The sequence below is a fragment of the Balaenoptera physalus genome, assembly GCF_965194825.1.
Source record: "Balaenoptera physalus genome assembly, chromosome: 2".
NCBI lineage: Eukaryota > Metazoa > Chordata > Mammalia > Artiodactyla > Balaenopteridae > Balaenoptera > Balaenoptera physalus.
Genome location: NC_138883.1, coordinates 159,722,015 through 159,742,867, shown reverse-complemented (window position 1 = coordinate 159,742,867; position 20,853 = coordinate 159,722,015). Strand labels below are relative to the sequence as shown.

Below are 20,853 nucleotides of genomic sequence, written 5' to 3'. Positions count from 1 at the left end.
ATCTGTGAACAAATACTTGCAAATTGGGTCAGAGCTGAGACGTTCCCGGGCAGGAAAGGCAGCCTGGAAGGAAACATCGCTATGAAAATCAGCGAGGACGTCAGAGGAGCATAAACCCCACAACACCGGACTCACCCGGCCCCCAGCCTTCCTGCCCCCTTTCCTGTGGGACAGCGGCCTCCCCTCCCCCGGGGAGCCAGAGGGTGCTGGCCCTCCCATCCTGCAGGCCCAGGACGGCCTGCCAGCTTCTTGGGGGGCCTCTGGTTGGGACCTGAAAAATACATTCTGGGCTCCAGAACATGAAAGAAAAACCCCTGCAAGACTGAAATTTCGTAAGTTTATTAACAGTAACAGGTGAGCTTCAATAAGGCTGATTTGAACTCTGGCCTCTTAACGACTGCCAGGAAAGAATAATCACTCATTGGTCAAATATTTTAAAACAATTTAAAAGCTTAGTGCAGTGGGTTTTCAGAGGACGGAGAGAGGAAAGGGGGCCCCTAGACAAAATTAGAATGATTGCCGATTTCACTCTGTAGGTGCTTCCCAGCCGGACATTTTAAAAAGGTTCAGGTGTGGCCCCCAGGCTCTGAGGCTCCGTAATGGATTTCTCGTGCTCCAATGTAATCAGGTGTTTTCACTGTTCACCACTTCTCGGGAAAGAGGCCCATCTCCTTTTGTAAAAGAGCATTTTCTCTGAGCAAAGCTACCTGTCTCAGGTTTCACAGCAAGTTTCCACTGCTGTAGAATCTGCAGTGTCAGAACCGGGAGGACAAGAGGGTCCCAGAAGGGGACCTGGGCGCTGAAAGAGGCTCCGTCACCTGCACCGTCACACAGCTAGATGGTGGCAATCCTCGGACTTGAACTCGGTGTTCTTCGAGGTTGAATCTGTGCTTCTCCTGTATCCCCTCGGTAAGCAAAGCTGTGTTGCCTTGGCTCTGCCATTTCTGATTGGTTTCCTTTGAGTGCGTTGGTCGTCCGTCTCTCCAGGCTGGAACTGTGATCTTTTCGGTACATTGGGAGGACTGCGGTGTGGTGTCAGAGGCACGGGATTCAGAGTCATATAGATGCTGGCTCAAGTGTGGCCAATGCCTTAACTACTCTGAGCCTTGCACATACCAGGGGAGCAGAGAGAGCTCCTTCCGAGGGCTGCCTGTCAAGAGTTTCGGCTCAATAAATCTCCTGGGAGGCCCCCCCATTTGTTGTTGTAAAATTAGTCATTTATTCCCGCCATCTGTTTGTTTTTTGGGGGGCTGAGGCCGGCCTTGGGAATGCTCTCTCCCCCAGGCCGCGCAGAATCAAAGGCCCCTTTCACTGACTTTCTAGTCCCTGAATCTACTGGTGGGGGGTCTTCTGGGCTGAGCTCAGCAAAGCTCCCTGAGCAGTAAATGGTACAGAGGGAAAGATGAACACACGAGGCTTTCCAAAAGCAGTCATCTGTGTGGTGATCAGAAAGTTTTCATTCAATATCCCAGTGGAAGGAAGCAGAGATGCAAATTAAGCCCCAATTTATATTTGCCTTGGGGGTGAATTAATATGACACTGGTGGTTGGGTAGCAGATTTTCCTTCTGGATTATTTTCTGCTCCGGCGATTATAAAGATTTATAGCGAGTCCCTGAGGCACTTCAGCTCGCAGGTTGGGAAGCCAGCCTAGAGGCCAGAGGACTTCCTGGTTGGAGGCTATGGTGCCGCTCATACAGAAACTGGAAAGGCAACCTGGTTTTCCTTGGAACGTGTGAGAAGGCTTTGCTAGCTTTCTCCAAAGCCCAGAGTTTATAACACCCTCTCCTCACTGTGGGATCTATCAACAGCCACACAGCAACTCCCACGGGGGGCAACCCGCAGGGCCCCCCCTGCGGATTATTTTTGAGCAGATCATGACGGCCAGTCCTTCACAGCCTGGGTTGAAATTTCAGACAGTTGTTTATCAGATTCGTAGTAAAACTCCACTGGTGATTTGCCAATAGTCAGATCCCACGTCCCCGGTGCACTGGCGAAGTCCTCCAGGGGGCACGCTTAGCCCAGCCCTGGGTTCTGGAAAGCTGAGGGGCAGGGGGCAGGTCTTCAGGCTGGCCTCCCTCCAGCCCAGGCTCCCCGACAAGGTGGGCAGCCGGGGGTGGAGGGGAGGGCATCCACGGCTTTATCCGTAAGCTGGAGGCGATGGTGGCCCCGCTCTGCTGGATTCTGGTGGTGACTGAATGAGGATGTACAGGGGGTGCTGGTGTGTACCAGGCTCCAGGGACTGGTGGCTCTGATGATCTTTCTTCTTCTGAGGAACGTTCTCAGTAACAAGCTCCTCCTTTCCAAGAAAACATTCTTTTTTACGTTTATTTTGTTTACTTTTGGCTGCATTGGGTCTTCGTTGCTGCACGCGGGCTTTCTCTAGTTGCGGCGAGCGGGGGCTACTCTTTGTTGTGGTACGCAGGCTTCTCATTGCGGTGGCTTCTCGTTTCAGGGCACGGGCTCTAGGCACGCGGGCTTCAGTAGTTGTGGCACTGAAGTTGTGGCTCAGTAGTTGTGGCTAGCGGGCTCAGTAGTTGTGGCTCGCGGGCTCTAGAGCACAGGCTCAGTAGTTGTGGCGTAGGGCTTAGTTGCTCCGTGGCATGTGGGATCTTCCCCGACCAGAGCTCGAACCCGTGTCCCCTGCACTGGCAGGTGGATTCTTAACCACTGCGCCACCAGGGAAGCCCTCCAAGAAAACACTCTTTTTCACCTTTCTAAACTCTGGCAAAGAAAAAAAAAAGGCCAATCTCAGTAGAAACCCACTAGGGGACCTCCCTTCCAGGAGCTGCTTGCCCCCGTGATTAGAATGAGAACCACCGGGTAGAGCCTCATGGGTGTCTGTCTTTGGTACTAATTACATTTACGGCCACTCTACTCATAGGTAAAAAAAAAATTGGCCTTAAAAAAAATGATCAGCCCCAGGTGTGAGCTGGCGGATGAGAGGTCTAGGACATTTCTGGGGCCTAACTGGACCAGAAGCCAGAAAGTAAGATGTTTAGGTCCTAAACCACCTTTGGGGGACTCAAATGCTTGATGCTAGTCTAGGATTCTTTACCAGAGGCTGAGCAGAGTTTGGAAATGTTTCCAGAGGATTCTTCGTGGGGGAGAATGTGTGTTCTGCGTCCCTCCTTTCTCTCCCTGATGCTTTTATCCTCAGGTTTAGCTCAGGGTCCGGGTTCCCAGTATCCTGATGGCAGGGACCTTCATTACAGAAGCACCAGGCACCTACTAGACGTCCATCAGCACAGGCATCAAAGAGTTCATTGATTTTCTTCTCTCAACCAGCTTACAGTCTGGTTGGGAAGTTAAAGTTACCAGTCTCTCTAAATAGGTAATCTTTAAAAGATCCCATAAGATTATCCCAAAGCCAGAGGCATGATTATTTCTCAATAGAATCAAGAAGATTTTCAGAGTGGAGAGTATCTCGTGGAGATCTGAAATGTTTCCCGTCGTGGGCAACCGGCACCACCTCCACCTTGGGGGCCCTTTCCGGTCACAGAGTCGGGCTGAAATCCTTCCTTCTCGTCTCAGTTTTATCTTCGCCTTCTCCCCTGGTGGGGGGCGTCCCCTCCCCTAAGGTCCTGGGAAGGAGCATCACACACGGGCTTTCTTGTGTGCTCACAGCCCTTCCGCTCACGTTAGCACCCGACCCTCCAGGTCACCCCTTCCCCAGGGAGCACTGGCTCGTAACCCAGACCCCGTGCACTGAGACGCGACTGATGCCGGAAAAGCAGGCTGGCTCTGCTACAGTCACGAGGCAGCGGTGGTGTCTGGGGGTCGGAAGGTCACGGGTGGGGCCGGTGGGGGGGAGCCCTGAGCGCTGCCCACTGGGCTCACGGCCCCCGGTTCCTCTGATGAGGCCGCTCAGTGTGACCAGACGGGCTTCCTCTTCTGGAGGAAGGCCTTGACCCCCTCCTGGCCATCCGGCAGGCCCAGGTTGTCCACCATGGTCTGGGAGGTGAGGTGGTAGGCGGTCCTGAGGTCCTGAGCCAGCTGCCTGTAGAAGGCGGCTTTGCCCAGCGACAGCACGGGCCGGCTCAGCGAGGCCACCTTCCTCGCGATCCTCAGGGTCTCCTCCTCCAGCCGCTCCTCCGGCACCACCCTGCTCAGCAGCCCGTGGAGCAGGGCCTCCCGCGCAGAGATGGGCTCCCCGGTGAAGAGCATCTCCAAGGCCACCTGTGGGAGGGGACAGGGGCCGTTATTTAGGCACCGGCTGTCCTGCGACCCAGCGCCACCCAGGCCCCACCCGCCCCGGTTCACTCTGCAGAGACGTTTGTACCCTGACGCTCGGCCCAGTTACCTGCTCCTCAAACACCATGTCCCCCATCACCCCTGAGGTCTTCCATCCCCAGACTCCTGCCAGGGACAGGATCCATGAGCACCCAGGAGAGGGGGGGGCCCTCCTCATCTCCTTCAGGTCACGTGTCACCACTCTATTGAAATCATAGCTCACACCCCAGCACCATACCCCCTTCTGGCTGCATTTTCTTCCTTTGCACTGCCACCATTTACTATATATTTTACACATTCATCTTGTTTATTGTATTATCTCCTTTGTTGGCACAAAAACTTCACTAGGTCAGAGACTTTTTTTTCTTACCGTTCTGTTTATTTTTGTATCGCCGGCACCAGAAGAGTACCTTGCACATAGTAGGCAGCGCCAGGATATTTACTGGTGAGTGATTTAAGGAGTGGATGGATGGAGGCAAACACAGTACAGGAGAGGTGATGCCACAGTCCTGCAGAGGCCAGGTCAGAAGGTGACACAGCTTCCACTGGTTCTTTCTCTCCGGCTGTTCAGCCTTGGAGCCCAGCTGCCATGCCGTGAGGAAGCCCAAGCCACACTGAGGCTGTGCTGTGTGTGCCCCTGACCAGCCCAGCCGAGGTCCCAGGTGAGAGGCAGCCTCAACAGCCAGATGTGGGAGCGGGCAGGCCCTCAGACCACTGCCCCCAGCTGTCATGCTCCCCTTTCAAATCTTCCCAGCTGAGGCCACGGACCTTGTGGTACAGAGATAAGCCTTCCTCTCTGAGCCCTATCCAAGTTGCAGATTCATGAGGTAAACAAATTACTATTGTTTGGAGCCACTGAGTTGAGGGTGGTTTGTTACAGATCATTGGACTAGCTTGTGGTATCACCAGCACTTAAGTCATGGTTTTTCAACCTCAGGGCTATTGTATGTTTTGGACCAGATAATTTTTTTGTTGTGTGGGGCTGTCCTGGGCATTGTAGGATGTTTGTGGCATCCCTGGCCTCTATCTACTGGGCAGTAGTACCCCTGTCCCAACTTGTGACAATCAAGGCACTGCCAAACGGCCCCTGGCGCCAATATTGCTCCCAGTTTAGAACCACCTATTAAGGTGGTTTTTTCAATCATGAGACTAGATCGTAGCACGGAGGGATTGGGCTTTGGTGGAGGAGGAGAGGCCAGAAGGCGGGTACAGATGGAGCACACAGTGGACTGGACTGGCCACCAGGGACAAGGCGATGTTGGCCTCATTTTCTCCTCTGCAGTTAGGGGAGAGGACTAAATCCCAATGTTGTCCAGTTTTGGAAATTTCATGATGACATGTTGGAGGCAGCAGGAGCTACAAGGCTATTTCATAGTTGAACAGGAACAGCACTGTCACTGCAAAGCATGTCTGAAGTGCCTGTTTGAATGTGGAGCTAAAAACCGGTGCTGCTGGTCCAGGGCTGCTAAGTAAGACGCCTCTGAAGACTCCCAGTGAGTCCCAGTGAAGGGCAGAGGCCAGGGGGTCCGATCTGGGGAAGGAGCAAGAGAAGACAAGAGTCACCCCCTGTCCCGGGCACTCATGTTCCTGGCCCGCCTTCAGCTTCCTACCTGGTCCTACCTAGTTCATGGCCCTCTCTGGCATCAGTGTCCTTACCTGCCTGGTGGGGTAACGCTATTTAGCACCACATTGATTTATAGGGGTTGTACCCACACGGATTAGATAATAGAGTGGGCATTCCCTGAGAAAAAGAAAGCCTATTTTATGGCGAATTAGCACAATCTTTACTTACTGTTTTCCCTGAAACTTCAGATGAGAGAAGAAAATACCTCCTCTCACCCTTGTAATCAAGCCAAGGCTGATCTTCAAGGCTGACCCCTGGTGTCGGATGTCCCCAGGTTCCAATCCCACTTATCAACCACACGAACTTAAGGGGGCAGTTTAACCCTCTGAGTCTGTTTCCTCATCTGAAAAAATGGGAGTAAAGATTCCCATTCTCCTGCAGAATTGTGAAGATTGGAGAAAGCTGTGTAAAACTTATACTACAGTGCGGGGCACCCAGGAGGCCCCTAGAAAATGCAGTGCCTGTTATTAACAGGCTTCTTCTTCCTGTAAATTTGTATGAATCTCCAATGTTGGCTTTAGGTATCAAGGCCCCTGATTATTTAAAGCAGAGGGGTCTCGGGGGTTCCGCAAGTCACGTGTAGGAGAAGAACTAGCTGGTGGTGCATCAGCATTAGGGCTGCGATTCGGCAGGACCAGAAGGGAAGGACCTGACAGGGGATCATGGGTTAACTTCATCAGCCGGGAGACCTCCGGTGAGTCATTGAGACACCAGCCCTTCCGTGAGGTGGGCTGTTGAACATACGCCTATGGTGGCCACAGCGTCACTGTTAACATGCAGATTCTGACGCGGTGGGTCTGGGGCAGGGGGGTGGCCTGAGACTCCTGGTTCCCAGGCTCTCTGGTGATCTGCACGCGGGCTGGGTAGCAAGGCTTTCACTTAACATCCTCTCCATCTTGCAAGTTCTACTCTGATCTAATCAGACAATTAGGAATTCAGATTCCGCAGACGCACAGAGTTACTGTGGGTAAATTGGGGGAAGCAAGTGTTCCGGCGGAGACCTGACTGGTTTGGGAAGCGGGGGCTCTGGTCTTTCACGTGCTCCCCCTGCCTGTGGTACCCAGCTTGAGGGGCTGGGCGAGACCAGCTCTGACTGGGGGAGGGAGCAGCTGCACCAGGCAGGTCTTGTATATGTGCAACGAAGATGCATATTTAACTCAAGCCGGGGGAGGGGGACACTTTGCACACGTGGTAAATGATTCACGCCCAGGCTCAGTCTGGCTGGAACCCGAGGGCTCCTCGCCACGGTTTCTGCAGGACAAAAGGCAGCGTCCTCCGCAAGCTGGGCAGTTCCCGAGGGTGACCAGCAGAGGGCACTGGCGACCCACACCTGCCGCCTCACCCGTGTGAAAGGGGCGGAGCTTCCCAACCGGGACACTTTGCAAAGGCATCTGCTAGTTTTGCTTCCCGGCGGATGTGCACGGGGACGCTGGCCTGTAATCCACGCAGTTGGCGGCCCGTGTATGGATGCGTCCCTGTGGGTGTAGCCAAGCACTGACGACAGGCGGGTGTGTTTTGGTCGGTTTTAGATTTTTGTGAATCCCTAGTTTTCCTCCTGGGGGGGCCACGCAGGTGAGATTTATGCAACATGGTTCTGAGAACTGGGCTTCCTGGGAATTTAAGCCCTGTTTTTGTCAAAAAAATTTTCCCTTCTTTCTTCTCAAAAACGAATTTAAAATTTGACACATATGATCAATTTGTAAGATTCTGGGACTCAAGTATAAGCCTTGATTTTTAAAGTTTGTTTTTAAGATTTTTTTAAATGAGAATTTATTTTTAATTTTTGGCTGTGTTGGGTCTTCGTTGCTGTGCGTGGGCTTTCTCTAGTTGTGGCGAGCGGGGACTACTCTTCGTTGTGGTGCTTGGGCTTCTCTATACGGTGGCTTCTCTTGTTGCAGAGCACGGGCTCTAGAGCGCAGGCTCAGTAGTTATGGCGCACGGGCTTAGTTGCTCCACGGCATGTGGGATCTTCCCCGACCAGGGCTTGAACGCATTCCCCTGCATTGGCAGGCAGATTCTTAACCACTGTGCCACCAGGGAAGTCCTAAAGTTTGTTCTGAGAAAGAATATATTCTTATCCGGAAAGTAGGGCTGATTTAAAGGTTTCAAATGCTTTAACATGTAACCTTCCAGAATGTTAGGTGTCAAAGCTGAACAGTGGCAGGTTGGCCAAGCAACCACCTTTAATGTGCAAAAGGCCTGGAGATTTGATTTGCACAATTATAAGATAACTTCGTTCATAAGCTCTGACGATAACTTTGTGATGCATTTTAATTTAATGTGCTGGCACCAAGCAGGGACTTAAGAAGTATTTATTGAATGAATATATAACATTTAAGGTAAATGTGTATCCTGGTGGGATCCAGACTCCCCCCTGAGTCTGAGGACACTGGAGCAAGCTGTTGTGTTCTGAGGGTCACCTTTTCCAATGTGGAGCCCACATCCAGCTGGTTTTCCTAAGTGTGTGTGTTTGTAGGTATCTGTCACCAGAATTTTCTCACAAACACACATTTTTGTAAAAGCTAATGAGGTGCATGAAAGGCAGGTGTGCTCCCCTGAACCTCTTGGTCCTGTGGCTTGATTTCCCTTGGCGCTCATTTCTTTTGTGCCTCCGGCATGTGAGCAACTGCTAATTTTCCTAGTTGATGCTACAATGGTTAATATATTCTAGAAAGCAATTTAGATTCCCTACTTGCTATGACTCTGGCACCCCCTTTAAAAACAGATTTCCAGTTGAGAATAAGGATGTATTTTTCTAGAACAAGGAAACCACCGGTTTCCACTTAAGAGCTGTTCAGTAAACATTCTTTATGACGTTATAGGAAGGAGGAAAGCTTTGTGAAGAAAGTGGACTTGACTCGGGTTAGCAATGACAGAACAACTCTGGCAATGCAGCTCCTTCTGGGGCAGATTTGACACACCATGTACAGGACATTCCTGCAACCACTGCAAACCTGACACACTCAGTGTATCAGCTACTTTTAGTCCGTTCTGGAATGAGACAGATTGCTGGCAAACAGGAAGCCAGCGACAAAGTGTCCTAGCCTCTTATACTGGCATATGTCACCATGCTATTATAGCTCATGGGCAACCTTTCTGTGAAACAAAACTGTGTCTGAATTGCATTTCAAATAAGAGTGCAAAAAATGTTCACCTTTATGAAAACAAAGCATATCTAAAAACCTAACCAGCTGTATTGAGGGGTAGGCAAGAATGAAAAGCAGTGATTTACAAACTGACAGCCACTGGGATAACCTCCCAACATGAGACATTAGTACATTCAGCCAGCTCTGCTTTGGGCAGAATGTCCTGAATCAAATGGTACTTTCAACAAGAAAGTTCTGGAACTCACCCTCACAGGCACTGGAGGATCACAGCTAGCAAGGGGGTGCAGGGAGTTCAGTTACCTTTCTCGGCACCGCTCTCCCCAGGGCCACCCCGGGGGTGGAGCAGAAGAGCCCGATGTTCACGCCCGGCGCGGCAAAGGAGGACTTGTCACTCGCCACGGCAATGTCACAGCTGGCAACCAGCTGACACCCGGCGGCAGAGGCCAGGCCGTTCACCATGGCAATGACGGGGACCGGGTGGTTCTGGATCAGCATCATGACCTGAAGAGCAAACACACCTGCTTCACTTCCATCCAAGAGTGAGGTGCGACGTGAACACTTAGGATTTTATGTGACTTTACTGTTTTCAGAGCCCTTTTCCTATACTATCAGTGTATCAGATTCTATGACAAAAGGGTAGGGGACGTCACAAAGAGAATAACTTTCATTAAATATCGATGGTGAGCCAGACTGTATGATTTGGTCTTCCTGAGATCCAGGAGGAAGGAACCAGGACACCAAGGGTCACAGGGGAAGTAACCCCCTAAGGCCACCAGATCTGCAAGGGGGACTATGGGGTCTGAGCCACCTCTGTCTGACTGCAGGCCCCTGGTCTGTCCCCCAGCATGACTTCTGTGAGGATGCTGTCCCCTCAACCGCTCCCCTAGCAACCCTGCTGCAGAAGAGGGCTGACTTTGACCTCTGGGGAACAAGCAGTTCTGTCCCAAAGGTGCCTGCATGGAGCTCTTGTGTTAAAAGTCTGAAACAGGTGGGAAAGGGCCTGGGAGGTAATTTCCTTAGTAATTACTTCTCCAGTTACCACCATGATACTCTCTCAATTCTATTAAGATGGTGGGGAACACCCCGCTGTCATCAAAATAAACAAAATTCCAAAATGCATTGGCACAGAGAGGGGAGCTGGAAACTGGCTCAGGTGAGACCCCTCCCCCCCAAAATCCCCAGAACTTTAACTTAGTTTTGCAGCTTATGAAATAACTTGGCTAATTTCTCCATTTTTTTCCATGACACTCTAAACAGATTGTGCTACTATGGTGACTTCAGTGTATAAATGTTTGCCCTTCGACCTCGGCAGGAGGGAGGGGAGGCGGGGACCTGGGCTTGCTTCCCACACAGCTGCTCCAAGGAAAACGACCTTCACGGATTCCAAGGTTTTGCCTAAGGAACTTACTTTTTGTGTTCATGAACATTTGGTACTTGTCAGCTTTATTATAAAATGACCAATTATATATTTAGGGATATGATATCATATTCCTGACTTTGGGGGGTCGCCTTTTGAGAATCTGGTAAATGCTAATGACCCTCGTCCAGAGGAACGCACATATATGTACCAGCACCCCAAACTGCTGGTGGGTATAGGGGGTTCGTGCACATACGTGAAGATGGGGAAGGTGAGGGGCAGCGCTGCTTCTCAGTGGATACAGTAGCAAGCAGGCTGCACAAGAGTGTCTAAGGTCTGACTGCAGAGACAGAAAAGACTGTTTCAGCTCTGAGTGTCATCCGTCACCTGATCAACTGAAGGTATGAAGAGTCAGTTGGCTGTGACTTGGGTGGCACAGTCTGTCTCCTGCCTGTCGTCTAGGAAGGGCTGAGATTCCACACAAGCTGGTGGGAAATACTTAGGCAATCCAGTAGATCACCAACATTAAAAAATATCCTACCCTCGATCTAGGAATTCTAAGAAATAATCTGAAATAGGGCAAAAAGCTGTCTGGACAAAGATGGTCACCAAATCATTATTTTATAATAGTAAAAACTATAAATAATATAAATATACAAAAATAAGTAAATGGCTATATAAACTAAAATATATTCCAATGCAATGGAATGCTACATTCTCATTACAATGAAATTTTCTGAGAGAAATATCAGCATGGTGGTCTGGAGTGAGGCTGCTGGGGGCTGACACCCCATCTATCACTTACTTTCTGCCTATCCCTCAGTCTTCACATCTGTAAAATGGGTATAATTATAGTAACAACCTTACAGAACAGGAGGATTATGTAACTTAACATGTCTAAAGTTCTCAAAATATCACCTGGCACATAATAAGCATTCAATGCTATGATGATATTATAGAATTATACTGTATAATCACACCCATGTATGATCATTCAAACAAATGGGTACACATGGGAAAGGATGAAAAAGAAATACAGCAAAATATCATTTACAGTTCTCTCTGGGTGGTATGATCATGGGTGTAGTATCAGTAATTTATTTTTCTTCCACACCCATGTATGATCATTCAAACAAATGGGTACACATGGGAAAGGATGAAAAAGAAATACAGCAAAATATCATTTACAGTTCTCTCTGGGTGGTATGATCATGGGTGTAGTATCAGTAATTTATTTTTCTTCCTTTTGTTCGTCTAGATTTTCCAAATTTTCTATGAGAAGTATCTATTACTTTTATAATTAAAAAAATATTTTAAATAAAGTTAGAGGGCAGTTCAGGAAAGACAGAGGGAACCTAGCTAATACACCAGCTGGGTAACCAATCCCTTGATTGTCAAGAATGATTAGTCCTCCTGTTTTGCCTCCTGAATTCAGTACTTGTTTTGGTCCTGCCTACTCCAAAATGGGACATAAATTTAACTCTGCCCCAGTCTCACTGAACAGCATCACGGAGGGTTCTACGCTCGTTCCCAAAGCAAGTGGCCCTGTCCCTTTGTCACGTCAGTGGTGGGTGTGAGGAGGAGGGAAGACTCTTCCTGGACCAGGGTTTCCACCTTCAAACTTGAACGGGACAAAAGAAGAGGCCAGGATGGGCCTCCAGCGAAAGCCCCGCACATCTGCCCGAGGAAGGTGACGTTTGCTCTTCCCTGACCAGGTGTTTCTTCTCATTCTCAATTTGCCCCATTTCTGATTTGTAAATAACTAACCATCATGCGGCACTTGTGGTCTGTGACAAATCTGCTACAGAATTTAGATGCGGAGACAATCCAGATATTTCTTCCTTTCTACCATCACCTGTTCTCATGCATAAGCTGAGCGAGGAAATACCTAGCTCGTTCTGTTCCAATTTGCCTGCTGATTACACTTGCAAACTGAAATCTCGCACAAGTTCATGGTGTTCAGATTTATCCAGGGCAATTTGATTTTCTTTGAAAAAGTATTAAAGAAGTCAGTGTACTTTCACTCCTATTTTACTACATCGGGGCAAGGTCCTGTTTGCGTCTTTTTTCAGTGAGTTGGAGGCATCCGTGGGGTGGAAGCTTCCACAAAATCTGGCCTTTGTCCGGGGAAGAAGCTCAGCTCCCCTGTGGCCCTTTGCTGTTTAGATCTCAGTTCATGAAGATACCACAGAAAAGTGACCAAAACAGGCCCTTTAGGGAGGATGGAAGGGCTCCACTGGTTCTCTACGATGATTTTCTATTGCGACCAAACATACGAGGTATTAGTAGAAAAATAACTTTTAAAGCACCAAGTCCTGGCAAACACAACAGCGGAATGTCCCATAAACATCATTAATGTGAAACAAAAGACTGAAGTCTTGGCTCTGACTTGCTTCCATCTCCATGAAGTCAAGTTGGTCACTTTTCCGGTTTGTCCCTCCACGAAATGAGAAACTATAATCTGATCTCCTAAGGGGTTTCTGGAAGGGCAAGGAAAACGAGAATGTATCCCAATCACCTTCCCCTTCCCCTCTCTGATGCTCACTTCTGTCTGGTCTACATTGAAGGTATTGCTAAATATTTGTTGAATCATTAATAACATTAATAACCAAAGAGATGAATGACTAAGTCAATGTATGAAGGAGAAGTTAGGTGAAGTAATCTTAGGGTTAGGTTATGAAACTGCTTTATACGTCTTCCTTCTCAACTAGACTTCCAGTTTCAGGTCGGCTGGAAACTCTTTTTTGCTTGTTTCCCTCAGTATCTTGCAAGTATGCATATAGCGGCTGCTCAGTAGATGCTCATTAAATGAACAATGTGTTACTTAAAGTTGGATTCTATATTTTTGATTATCTGGGTTGATTTGATGCATTTATAAGTCATCCCCAACTTTTGTTCTTCCTCCCCTATATCTGTTGTCAATTTCCCTCCGTAATGTGGTTAAAGAGACAGACGATGGAGTAGAGGTAAAAATGAAGAAGTTAATTTTCCTACTCGGAGGCAGTGGTTATAAAGGTTAGTTGAAAGCAGGGTTTGAAAATAATTTTAAAAGTCATTATTGTTATGAATGCTCTCTTTGCCATTAACAGAGGTGTTTTAGTTTAAAATTTTAAAACTTTTAATAATCTTAGGTTCTTCCTCTCTAAAGATGTACCTTTCTGCCCTTTACCTCTTACTTAAGACATGGATACCAAGACATACCCCCTTAAGGCAGAGGTGGCAACTCTGAGTAGCAGCATATGTTTTCCTTTCTTTGGCCTATGGCAAGATCCAAAGCCAACCATGGTCACTTCTGAAAAGTCTACACCAAATAGTTGCTTGGATGAAGCGTTCACCGATGACCATAGAGGTTTCAGTAGTTCTGCAGTGGTGACGTCTCATAGCTTAAGATCTAATCTGTAAACTAGAAGCCTAATTCAATATTTAATACAGTTATCACTCTCAGGCTTGCAATGTCAACTGTCACCCTGGCTTACCTCGGAACAGGTTCGGAACACTTCAGCGTGATAATCTGGGCCGTGCTCATCCGTCAGTTCCTTTAAATCATGCCCAGAAGAAAATACAGGGCCCTCAGCTGCAATGTTTCCAGTTGAGCAAAGAAAAGACAGAGATGTAAATAGCCAGAGCTGGGGCGATGAACGACTTCAGGGAGCGATCGTATGGACGCTGTGGACACTTAGAGAAAGTTAATGGCCCGATTTTGATAAGAATAATTCCAGTTCGCCTGAAAAGCTACAGCCAGTATTTTATGATGACAGTGCAGGGTGAGGCATCTATTTTCTAAAAGGTCCCTGGTGGAAACCAGTGAAAACAACAATTGCAAAAAGGAGACGGCTCAGTGACCAAGGCGACGGTACTCTTTTCAGAGTCGTCCCTTTGGTCCCACACTTTTTGTTTTGGGACTTGGTCTGGCCTGAGTACACAGACTCACCCAGGGCCACATAAATCCACCCGGCCTTCAGCAGCGCCCCTGTCATTTAGCCTGTAGACAACGGCCACCCCTGCGGCTGGAGTCAGGAAGGTCAAAGTGTGAAGAGAATCCCTTTATTTTATAAACAAGGGACCTGAGGACGTGGTTCTATTGTCATTGTTGTCATTAACCACAACAACAAAATGTAATTCCACTGAGAAGCCGGTAACACCTCTTCATATTTCCTCTTGTCCTGGCGGTTCTGACAGGCAGCAAGGGAGGAAATGGTGCCGTCTGGAAGTGAGCTGCCTTCGCTGCATCCGGGGTACGCCCCCCCTGACTGCTGACCTCAAACAGCTCTATTTCTTTTCTCTTCACCACATGAAACAGTTGAAAATGTATATTCAACCACTGATAAGAAGGTCACATTCTCTGGAAACACTGATCCTTAATTTTTTTAAAAAAAGCATCACAGAGCAACATCCATATTACTTGTCTGTGGATGCTTTAAAATACTGACGTTGCTATTATTTATACCACTGCCATCATCACCAGATAATTTGGTAAAAATTCTTACTGGAAAAAGAGCAAGGAAAGAATTGGGCAAAATAGGGCACCCTTTCTGGCACCGTTGAAGAAGACTGCGCATCTCAGTTGAGAGCCTGGTAAGAACTGAAAGACAAACCGATCGAGTGTCCTAGCAGCCTGGTCCTAGCCGACTAGGCAGTCTACCAAAAGGATTGGCGATTAAACCCATCATATAAGGTCCATGAGGAAATCAGTGCTCTGCTTTTGATGGGAAGACCAGCATAGCCACGAGTGGCAATGTTTACTATCCAACAGAGAGGAAAAGACATATTTTCACTGCACAGTAATCTTTGCCATAATTTCCACAGTTAGTAGTGTCAGGACCAAGGTTCCCACCATGCACAAGTTTAGGAGCTTCAAAACAATTCTCCCATTAAATGAGGGAATGCCCTAGTTAACCAAAGAATTTTGAGACACCTCTTCTGGGCTCTGCAGAACACTGAGGATGGACATCTGATCAATACCTGAAATAATAATGACCTTCAGATCTTGGCTTTCGGCTTCATGAAGAATGTCGTTTTGGAGAGATCTCAGCATCGCCAGTGACAGCGCGTTTCTTCTCTTTGGATCGCTCAAGACAATGCTCCTGCGAAGAACAATTTATAATTACCGGGTCATGTGCCAGTCAAAACAAGTAAGGACCCCTTGCAATTCCTTTCTAATTTGGGAGCTATTTTTAAAACCCCAGAAAAGAGAGCTGTGGGCGCTCAGAGGCCATTGAGAGGGTTTGTTAACTCTCGGGAGTGACAGCTAAGTCAAGACAAGGAGACTACCTGAAATGCAGGTGGGGTTCTCTCTCTCTTCCCTTGTTTCCCTTTTTCTCCAAGTTTGCTGTCAGAACCATTACTGCCACCTCCACAAAAAGGGCAAGACGCAGCCGTTCCAAAATCATCACCGCCCAGACTGAGTGGCTGCGAGGTTTGTAAGACAGCGGCGGGGGCCGGAGGGGTCTGACACCCAGTGCTACTTTCAACTGGCTTCTTTCCATTGTTCTTCAGAAAGAATAGGTTAGAGAAGGAGCCAAGAGAGAAAATACGGCCCCAAATCTCCTCCCACCCACCCCACAGAAGAGGCAGCTGAGATGCAGATGCCAATATGCATATCTGACAACACTGTCTCACCTTCTCTATAGTGACATCCTGTAATTCAAAAAAATCATTCCTGTTTGAGAATGGGGTGATACGTGAAGAACTGTGCAGCAAGAGGGCCTCCTGGACGTCATCCCCCAAACGCTGGTGTTCAAAGGCCTGCTTGCTGTTTTAAAGTACCCCACGTGCTGGTGATAATTACCTGGATTGTCATCTTACTGCCCAAACACAGAAATGTCTTCTTTTTGCTCTTATACGGAATGGGCAACGAGCCAGACACCAGATGATTGTTGTATATTTTCTATCTGTTTCCCATCCATCTCTGCCCACGTCTTCTGCCTTCCTCATTCTTTTTTTTTTTTTAATAAGTGGCTTTTTTTAATATAAATTTATTTATTTATTTATTTTTGGCTGCATAGGATCTTCGTTACTGCGCGCAGGCTTTCTCTAGTTGTGGTGAGCGGGGGCTACTCTTCGTTGCAGTGCGTGGGCTTCTCACTTGGTGGCTTCTCTTGTTGCAGAGCACGGGCTCTAGGCGCACGGGCTTCAGTAGTTGTGGCACATGTGCTTCGTAGTTGTGCCTCGTGGGCTCTAGGACGCAGGCTCAGTAGTTGTGGCACATGCACTTAGTTGCTCTGCAGCATGTGGGATCTTCCCCAACCAGGGCTCGAACCCGTGTCCCCTGCATTGGCAGGTGGATTCTTAACCACTGTGCCACTGGGGAAGCCCCTCATTCTTTTTTGAATCTGATATTTCCACTGTTGTGTGTCAACTTGGATCCTCAATAAATAGCCTCTGTGCCATTGTTTTCTGGGAAACCACTTCGATGACTGAATTTATTTCAGTGCGTTATTAAGAATAACCATTTTCTTTGGAATGCCACTTCAGTTTTGCTGCCATCTTCAGGTGGCTGTGATAGCCGTTGTTTGGTTTCTCATAAACATGTTCTCTCCCAAGGACAAAAGTGACTGGTAGCTGATATGCTTATAGCCCCAGAAACCATATTTTGGGGGTGGTGGAGAGAGACTGCTGATAAGCCTTCCAATAAAATAATGAGTGTGCTCGCTATAACAGACCTAAAAAGCTGCCATCCCATCGGTGACATATGCTTAAGTTAAATTCTAAGGCCTCAGGCAAAATTGTGTAAAAAGATGCCAGCCCTCAAATGCCCTTGATGTGTCGTGTGTCCTGTTAATCCTTTGGCCGGAGTGCTCTGAACTGCGAGTTCACCCAGGGTCACCAGGCTTCTGTGGCTCCCACGCCACCAGAGCTGGTGCTGCCGAGACTCTCCCAACTGCCAGAAGCAAACCCAGTGGCGCTGTGACCCTGCTCGCCTTCTGGAAATGCGTTCCTCCTCCCGTTCTTCTGGTGCTTCTCTGCTGCTCCTTCTCTCCTCCTGTGATGGGCTCCCAGCCCTCTTCTCACCCCCGGATACCACGGTCCTCAGCGCCCCCTCTTTGGCCCTCCTCTTGCTCCACACACTCCTCCCAGGCGACTTCACCGGGGCCCTGGCGTCAGCTACCGCCTCTGTGCTGACCACGCCCAGTCCTGGCCCCACCTCAAACCTCTCTCTGAGCTCCAGACCCGCAAGTTCACCGGCCTGCTTCCTGGACTCCTCCACCGAGCCGCCCCTTGGGCGTCTTCCCCCAGTGACCCAACCGGCCCCTCCCCCTTTGCTTATCTCAGAAAGCCATCCTGGATTGCGGTTCAACTGGTTATTGAGACCCAATGGCTCGTTCCTCATTCCACAGGATATCAAACCCGGTGGATAATACCTCCTCAGGATCTCACCCATCTGAATTCCCCCAGTGGCTACCTTGGTTCAGAACATGGGATGTCTTGCACCTGGAGCTTTAACACCACCCCTCTTGAGAGAGGATCTGTTTAAGAGTGAGGTCACCACCAGGGCAGGTGATAAAAGTGTAAACTTTCCGGGGCTTCCCTGGTGGCGCAGTGGTTAAGGATCCGCCTGCCAATGCAGGGGACACGGGTTCGAGCCCTGGTCCGGGAAGATCCCACATGCCGCGGAGCAACTAAGCCCGTGCACCACAACTACTGAGCCTGCGCTCTAGAGCCCGTGAGCCACAACTACTGAGCCACAACTTCAGTGCCACAACTACTGAAGCCCGCACACCTAGAGCCCATGCTCCGCAACAAGAGAAGCCACGGCAATGAGAAGCCCATCCACCACAACGAAGAGTAGCCCCTGCTCACCGCAACTAGAGAAAGCCCGTGCACAGCAACGAAGACCCAATGCAGCCAATAAATAAATAAATTTATTTAAAAAAAAAGTGTAAACTTTCCATTCACGGGGCAAGAGATGGTCCCTGTAGATGCCGCAGTGAGCTGTCGGAAGGCCATCCTATTGGCGTAAACCACCAGAAGGTCCATGAGGCAAGACACTGCCAGATTCCCACACAGGGGAGACACTCAACACATATCTGTTGACTGAATTCATGACCAAAAAGAGCATTTCTGTTTTTCACGGCCAGTTCCACCAACTGCTGTGGATTTTAACCTCGTCTAGTTTTTTGGCATCTCTTTTAAACCTAAGTGGCGAGTACCCTGAGATGGCACGGCAAGAGGACAAGTTTGGAGGTGGATGGGCCTTTCTCTGACTCCTGGCAACCCTACTTCCTGGCCATGTGAGCTAGAACAGGCTGTTACCTCTCTGAACCCATTTCCTCACTGTCGAGTGGGGATAATGTCATCTACCTAGTGGGCTGTAGTAAGGGTTAGGATAAGGAGTGTGGAGCGCCGAGCACAGTACCCAGCTCTGAGCTGGCCCTCACTACACGGCAATACTGTCACCGAGAGAAGCAGCTTTGAAAAGAGACACTTGAGTGAGTTGCTCCAGCTCACCCACTTAGTGCCTGACATAGTTCTGCTTTAGTGCTGGCCTCCGGGCTTCCTTCCTACTAAACCATTCCCAGCATGTATGATAGATTGTTCCCACCATCCCCCCCTTCTGATTCATGTTTAACTCTGGAGAATCAACGAGATCTTCTGTTGCCTGGCTGCCATGCCAAATGGGCCAGATTTGCAAAAACAGAAGTGCCCTTGAAAATGGGCAAGAAGGGCCCCTGCCCGGGCCCCTCTTCTAGCAGTGCCCCTCCAGGTGAGCAAGGAGTCCACTGGGAAGTTGGGATGTGCCCACCTGGAAATCACCACCCTCTTCCACAGCCCGCCCCAGTCACCTGAAACCCTGGAATTCCCTGGCTCTGCAGTGGGCACCATTAGGCCCAGAGGGTGGCTGTGAGCAGCTGTCTGTGGGGGGTGAAGGATTAGACAGATTGTGGGCATGCTGCATGGGGTGTCTGCAGACCTGTGTGCCAAGCCCCTGGCAGAGCAGCAGGAGGGAGGGGTGGAGAGGTGGGGCAGGCAGGCAGCACAGGGTGGGAAGAAAAGAACAAAGCTGCAGGCTCTCCCCTGCTTTGGGGGAGTTCCTAGGAGCCTGGGGATTGTAAATTCAAACACAGCCTTCCAGGTCTTATGACGGCCTACTTGTGAGGGGAAGAGAAGAAAACATATTTCACAGCTTGATTTGTAAGGTCTAAATACTCAGACATGCTACCTAGGCCTCCCTCTGCACTCTTGCCCTGGCCAGGCAAACGTCAGAGTGAGGCCTGGATGGGGCTGGGGCCTTCTACCTTCATCACGCCACCGTCCACTTTCAAGTGTGTGCCCTGGTATGTTTTTGTAAAAGGGTTTTAGGCTTGTTGAGCCAAAGGGCAGAGCTCAGTACCCTGTGTCCTTCAGCCTATTTATTTACCTGCCCTCACGTGGGCACTTCTGGATGAGGGCCAAGGAGCGGCTCGGCTATGCCTGACCTCGCCTCGGAGCCAGGTCAAGTTTGTGAGGCACAGAACCCTCTACTGAAGGGCTTTCTCAAAGGTACAGCAGCGGGGGAGCCTCCCACAAGGCTGCCCACGCTGAGCCCAACTGCACTGTCGACTTGGCCTGGGTTTAGGGGCAGTGCTGGAGCCCTCCCAGGTAGCCCCACTTAAATCCTCCGTGTGCGTCCTGCAGGGTCGCGAAGGCCACTGGGCCCAGGCAAGGGACGTCTGTAAACGCAGCATCCGCGGATTCCCTCCACGTCGGACTTCTCCGCCGGACCGATCCGCTGTGATGGATAAACTGGGCTCCGTGGCTGGCGGAGCTGACCACTGACCGAGCCTCGCTGTACTCCGCATGGGGTGGCGCGGCCGGCGGCCCGGCCTCCTCCGCCCCTCTCTCTTCCCGGGTCCCGCCGGCCACCCTCCCTGGGAACAGCCCCGCACGCCCGCGGGCTGCTGACCTGATGCCGTCCCGCTGCTGCGTGCTAGTGGGGCGCGACCCCGGCTCCGGCCGCCCGATCCCGGCCGGTCCCCCGCTGCAGAAGCCGGCGGTGAGCAGAGGCCACGGGCCGCGCCGGAGCCAGCCCGACCCCTTCGCCCCCAAGGCCCGCAGGCCCGCGGCGGCGGCCATGGCGGCCAGAGACGCGCCGGGGTCAGACGCCGCTGAGCTCAACGCCAAGGACCGCGGGCTCTGGGCACTCCGAGGGGCGCGGGGGCGAGTCGGGCAGCTGCGCTTCGACCGCTCCGGGCAGCGGGCAAAACCGAGTCGGGGATCGCAGGCCCAGGTTTCGACCGGACTCTTCACCCAGACCGGACCCAGCCCCGCCGCCCCGCCCCCGTCACCTCGCCCCCGGGTCCCTGCCGCCCCGCCCCACCGCCCGGGCCCCCTAGTCTTCCGGCCCCGCCCCGACTCTCAGCCCCCCGTAACCCCTCCCCTGGCGCCCCGGCCGCCCTTGCTCCACCCCCGAGCCCCGCCCCCGATATCCCTACACCGCCTCTGATCCCTCCCCCCGCGCCGCCCCGCCCCCTGGTCCCTGGCGCCCTTCCCGGGAGCAGTTGAGGGCTTGGTTCTGGGGTGAACGACTCTAAACCTGCAGGCGCGCTCTGAGGGT

At 50.4% G+C, this 20,853-nt stretch overlaps 1 protein-coding gene across 1 annotated transcript; it reads right to left on the bottom strand.

The window, feature by feature from the left end:
* Positions 1-326: 326 nt before the first annotated feature.
* ECHDC3 (enoyl-CoA hydratase domain containing 3) lies at positions 327-20,594 on the bottom strand. The gene is made up of 5 exons (XM_082449871.1): positions 20,203-20,594; positions 15,282-15,403; positions 13,796-13,893; positions 9,263-9,463; positions 327-4,177 (listed from the first exon to the last, which is right to left on the bottom strand). Exons 1-5 carry the CDS (start codon positions 20,370-20,372, stop codon positions 3,866-3,868), a joined length of 903 nt encoding a protein of 300 aa, XP_082305997.1. The 5' UTR covers positions 20,373-20,594; the 3' UTR covers positions 327-3,865.
* Positions 20,595-20,853: the final 259 nt, after the last annotated feature.

What these genes read in the sequence shown, in the direction of transcription:
- ECHDC3 (XM_082449871.1), bottom strand. Translation starts at nt 20,372, where the DNA reads ATGGCCGCCGCCGCGGGCCTGCGGGCCTTGGGGGCGAAGGGGTCGGGC. An exon ending in GAAGGTCATTATTATTTCAG is followed by an intron (nt 13,894 to 15,281) that starts GTATTGATCAGA and finishes GAAACATTGCAG; the next exon opens with CTGAGGGCCCTGTATTTTCT. An exon ending in GGAGAGCGGTGCCGAGAAAG is followed by an intron (nt 4,178 to 9,262) that starts GTAACTGAACTC and finishes CCCCTCCCACAG; the next exon opens with GTGGCCTTGGAGATGCTCTT.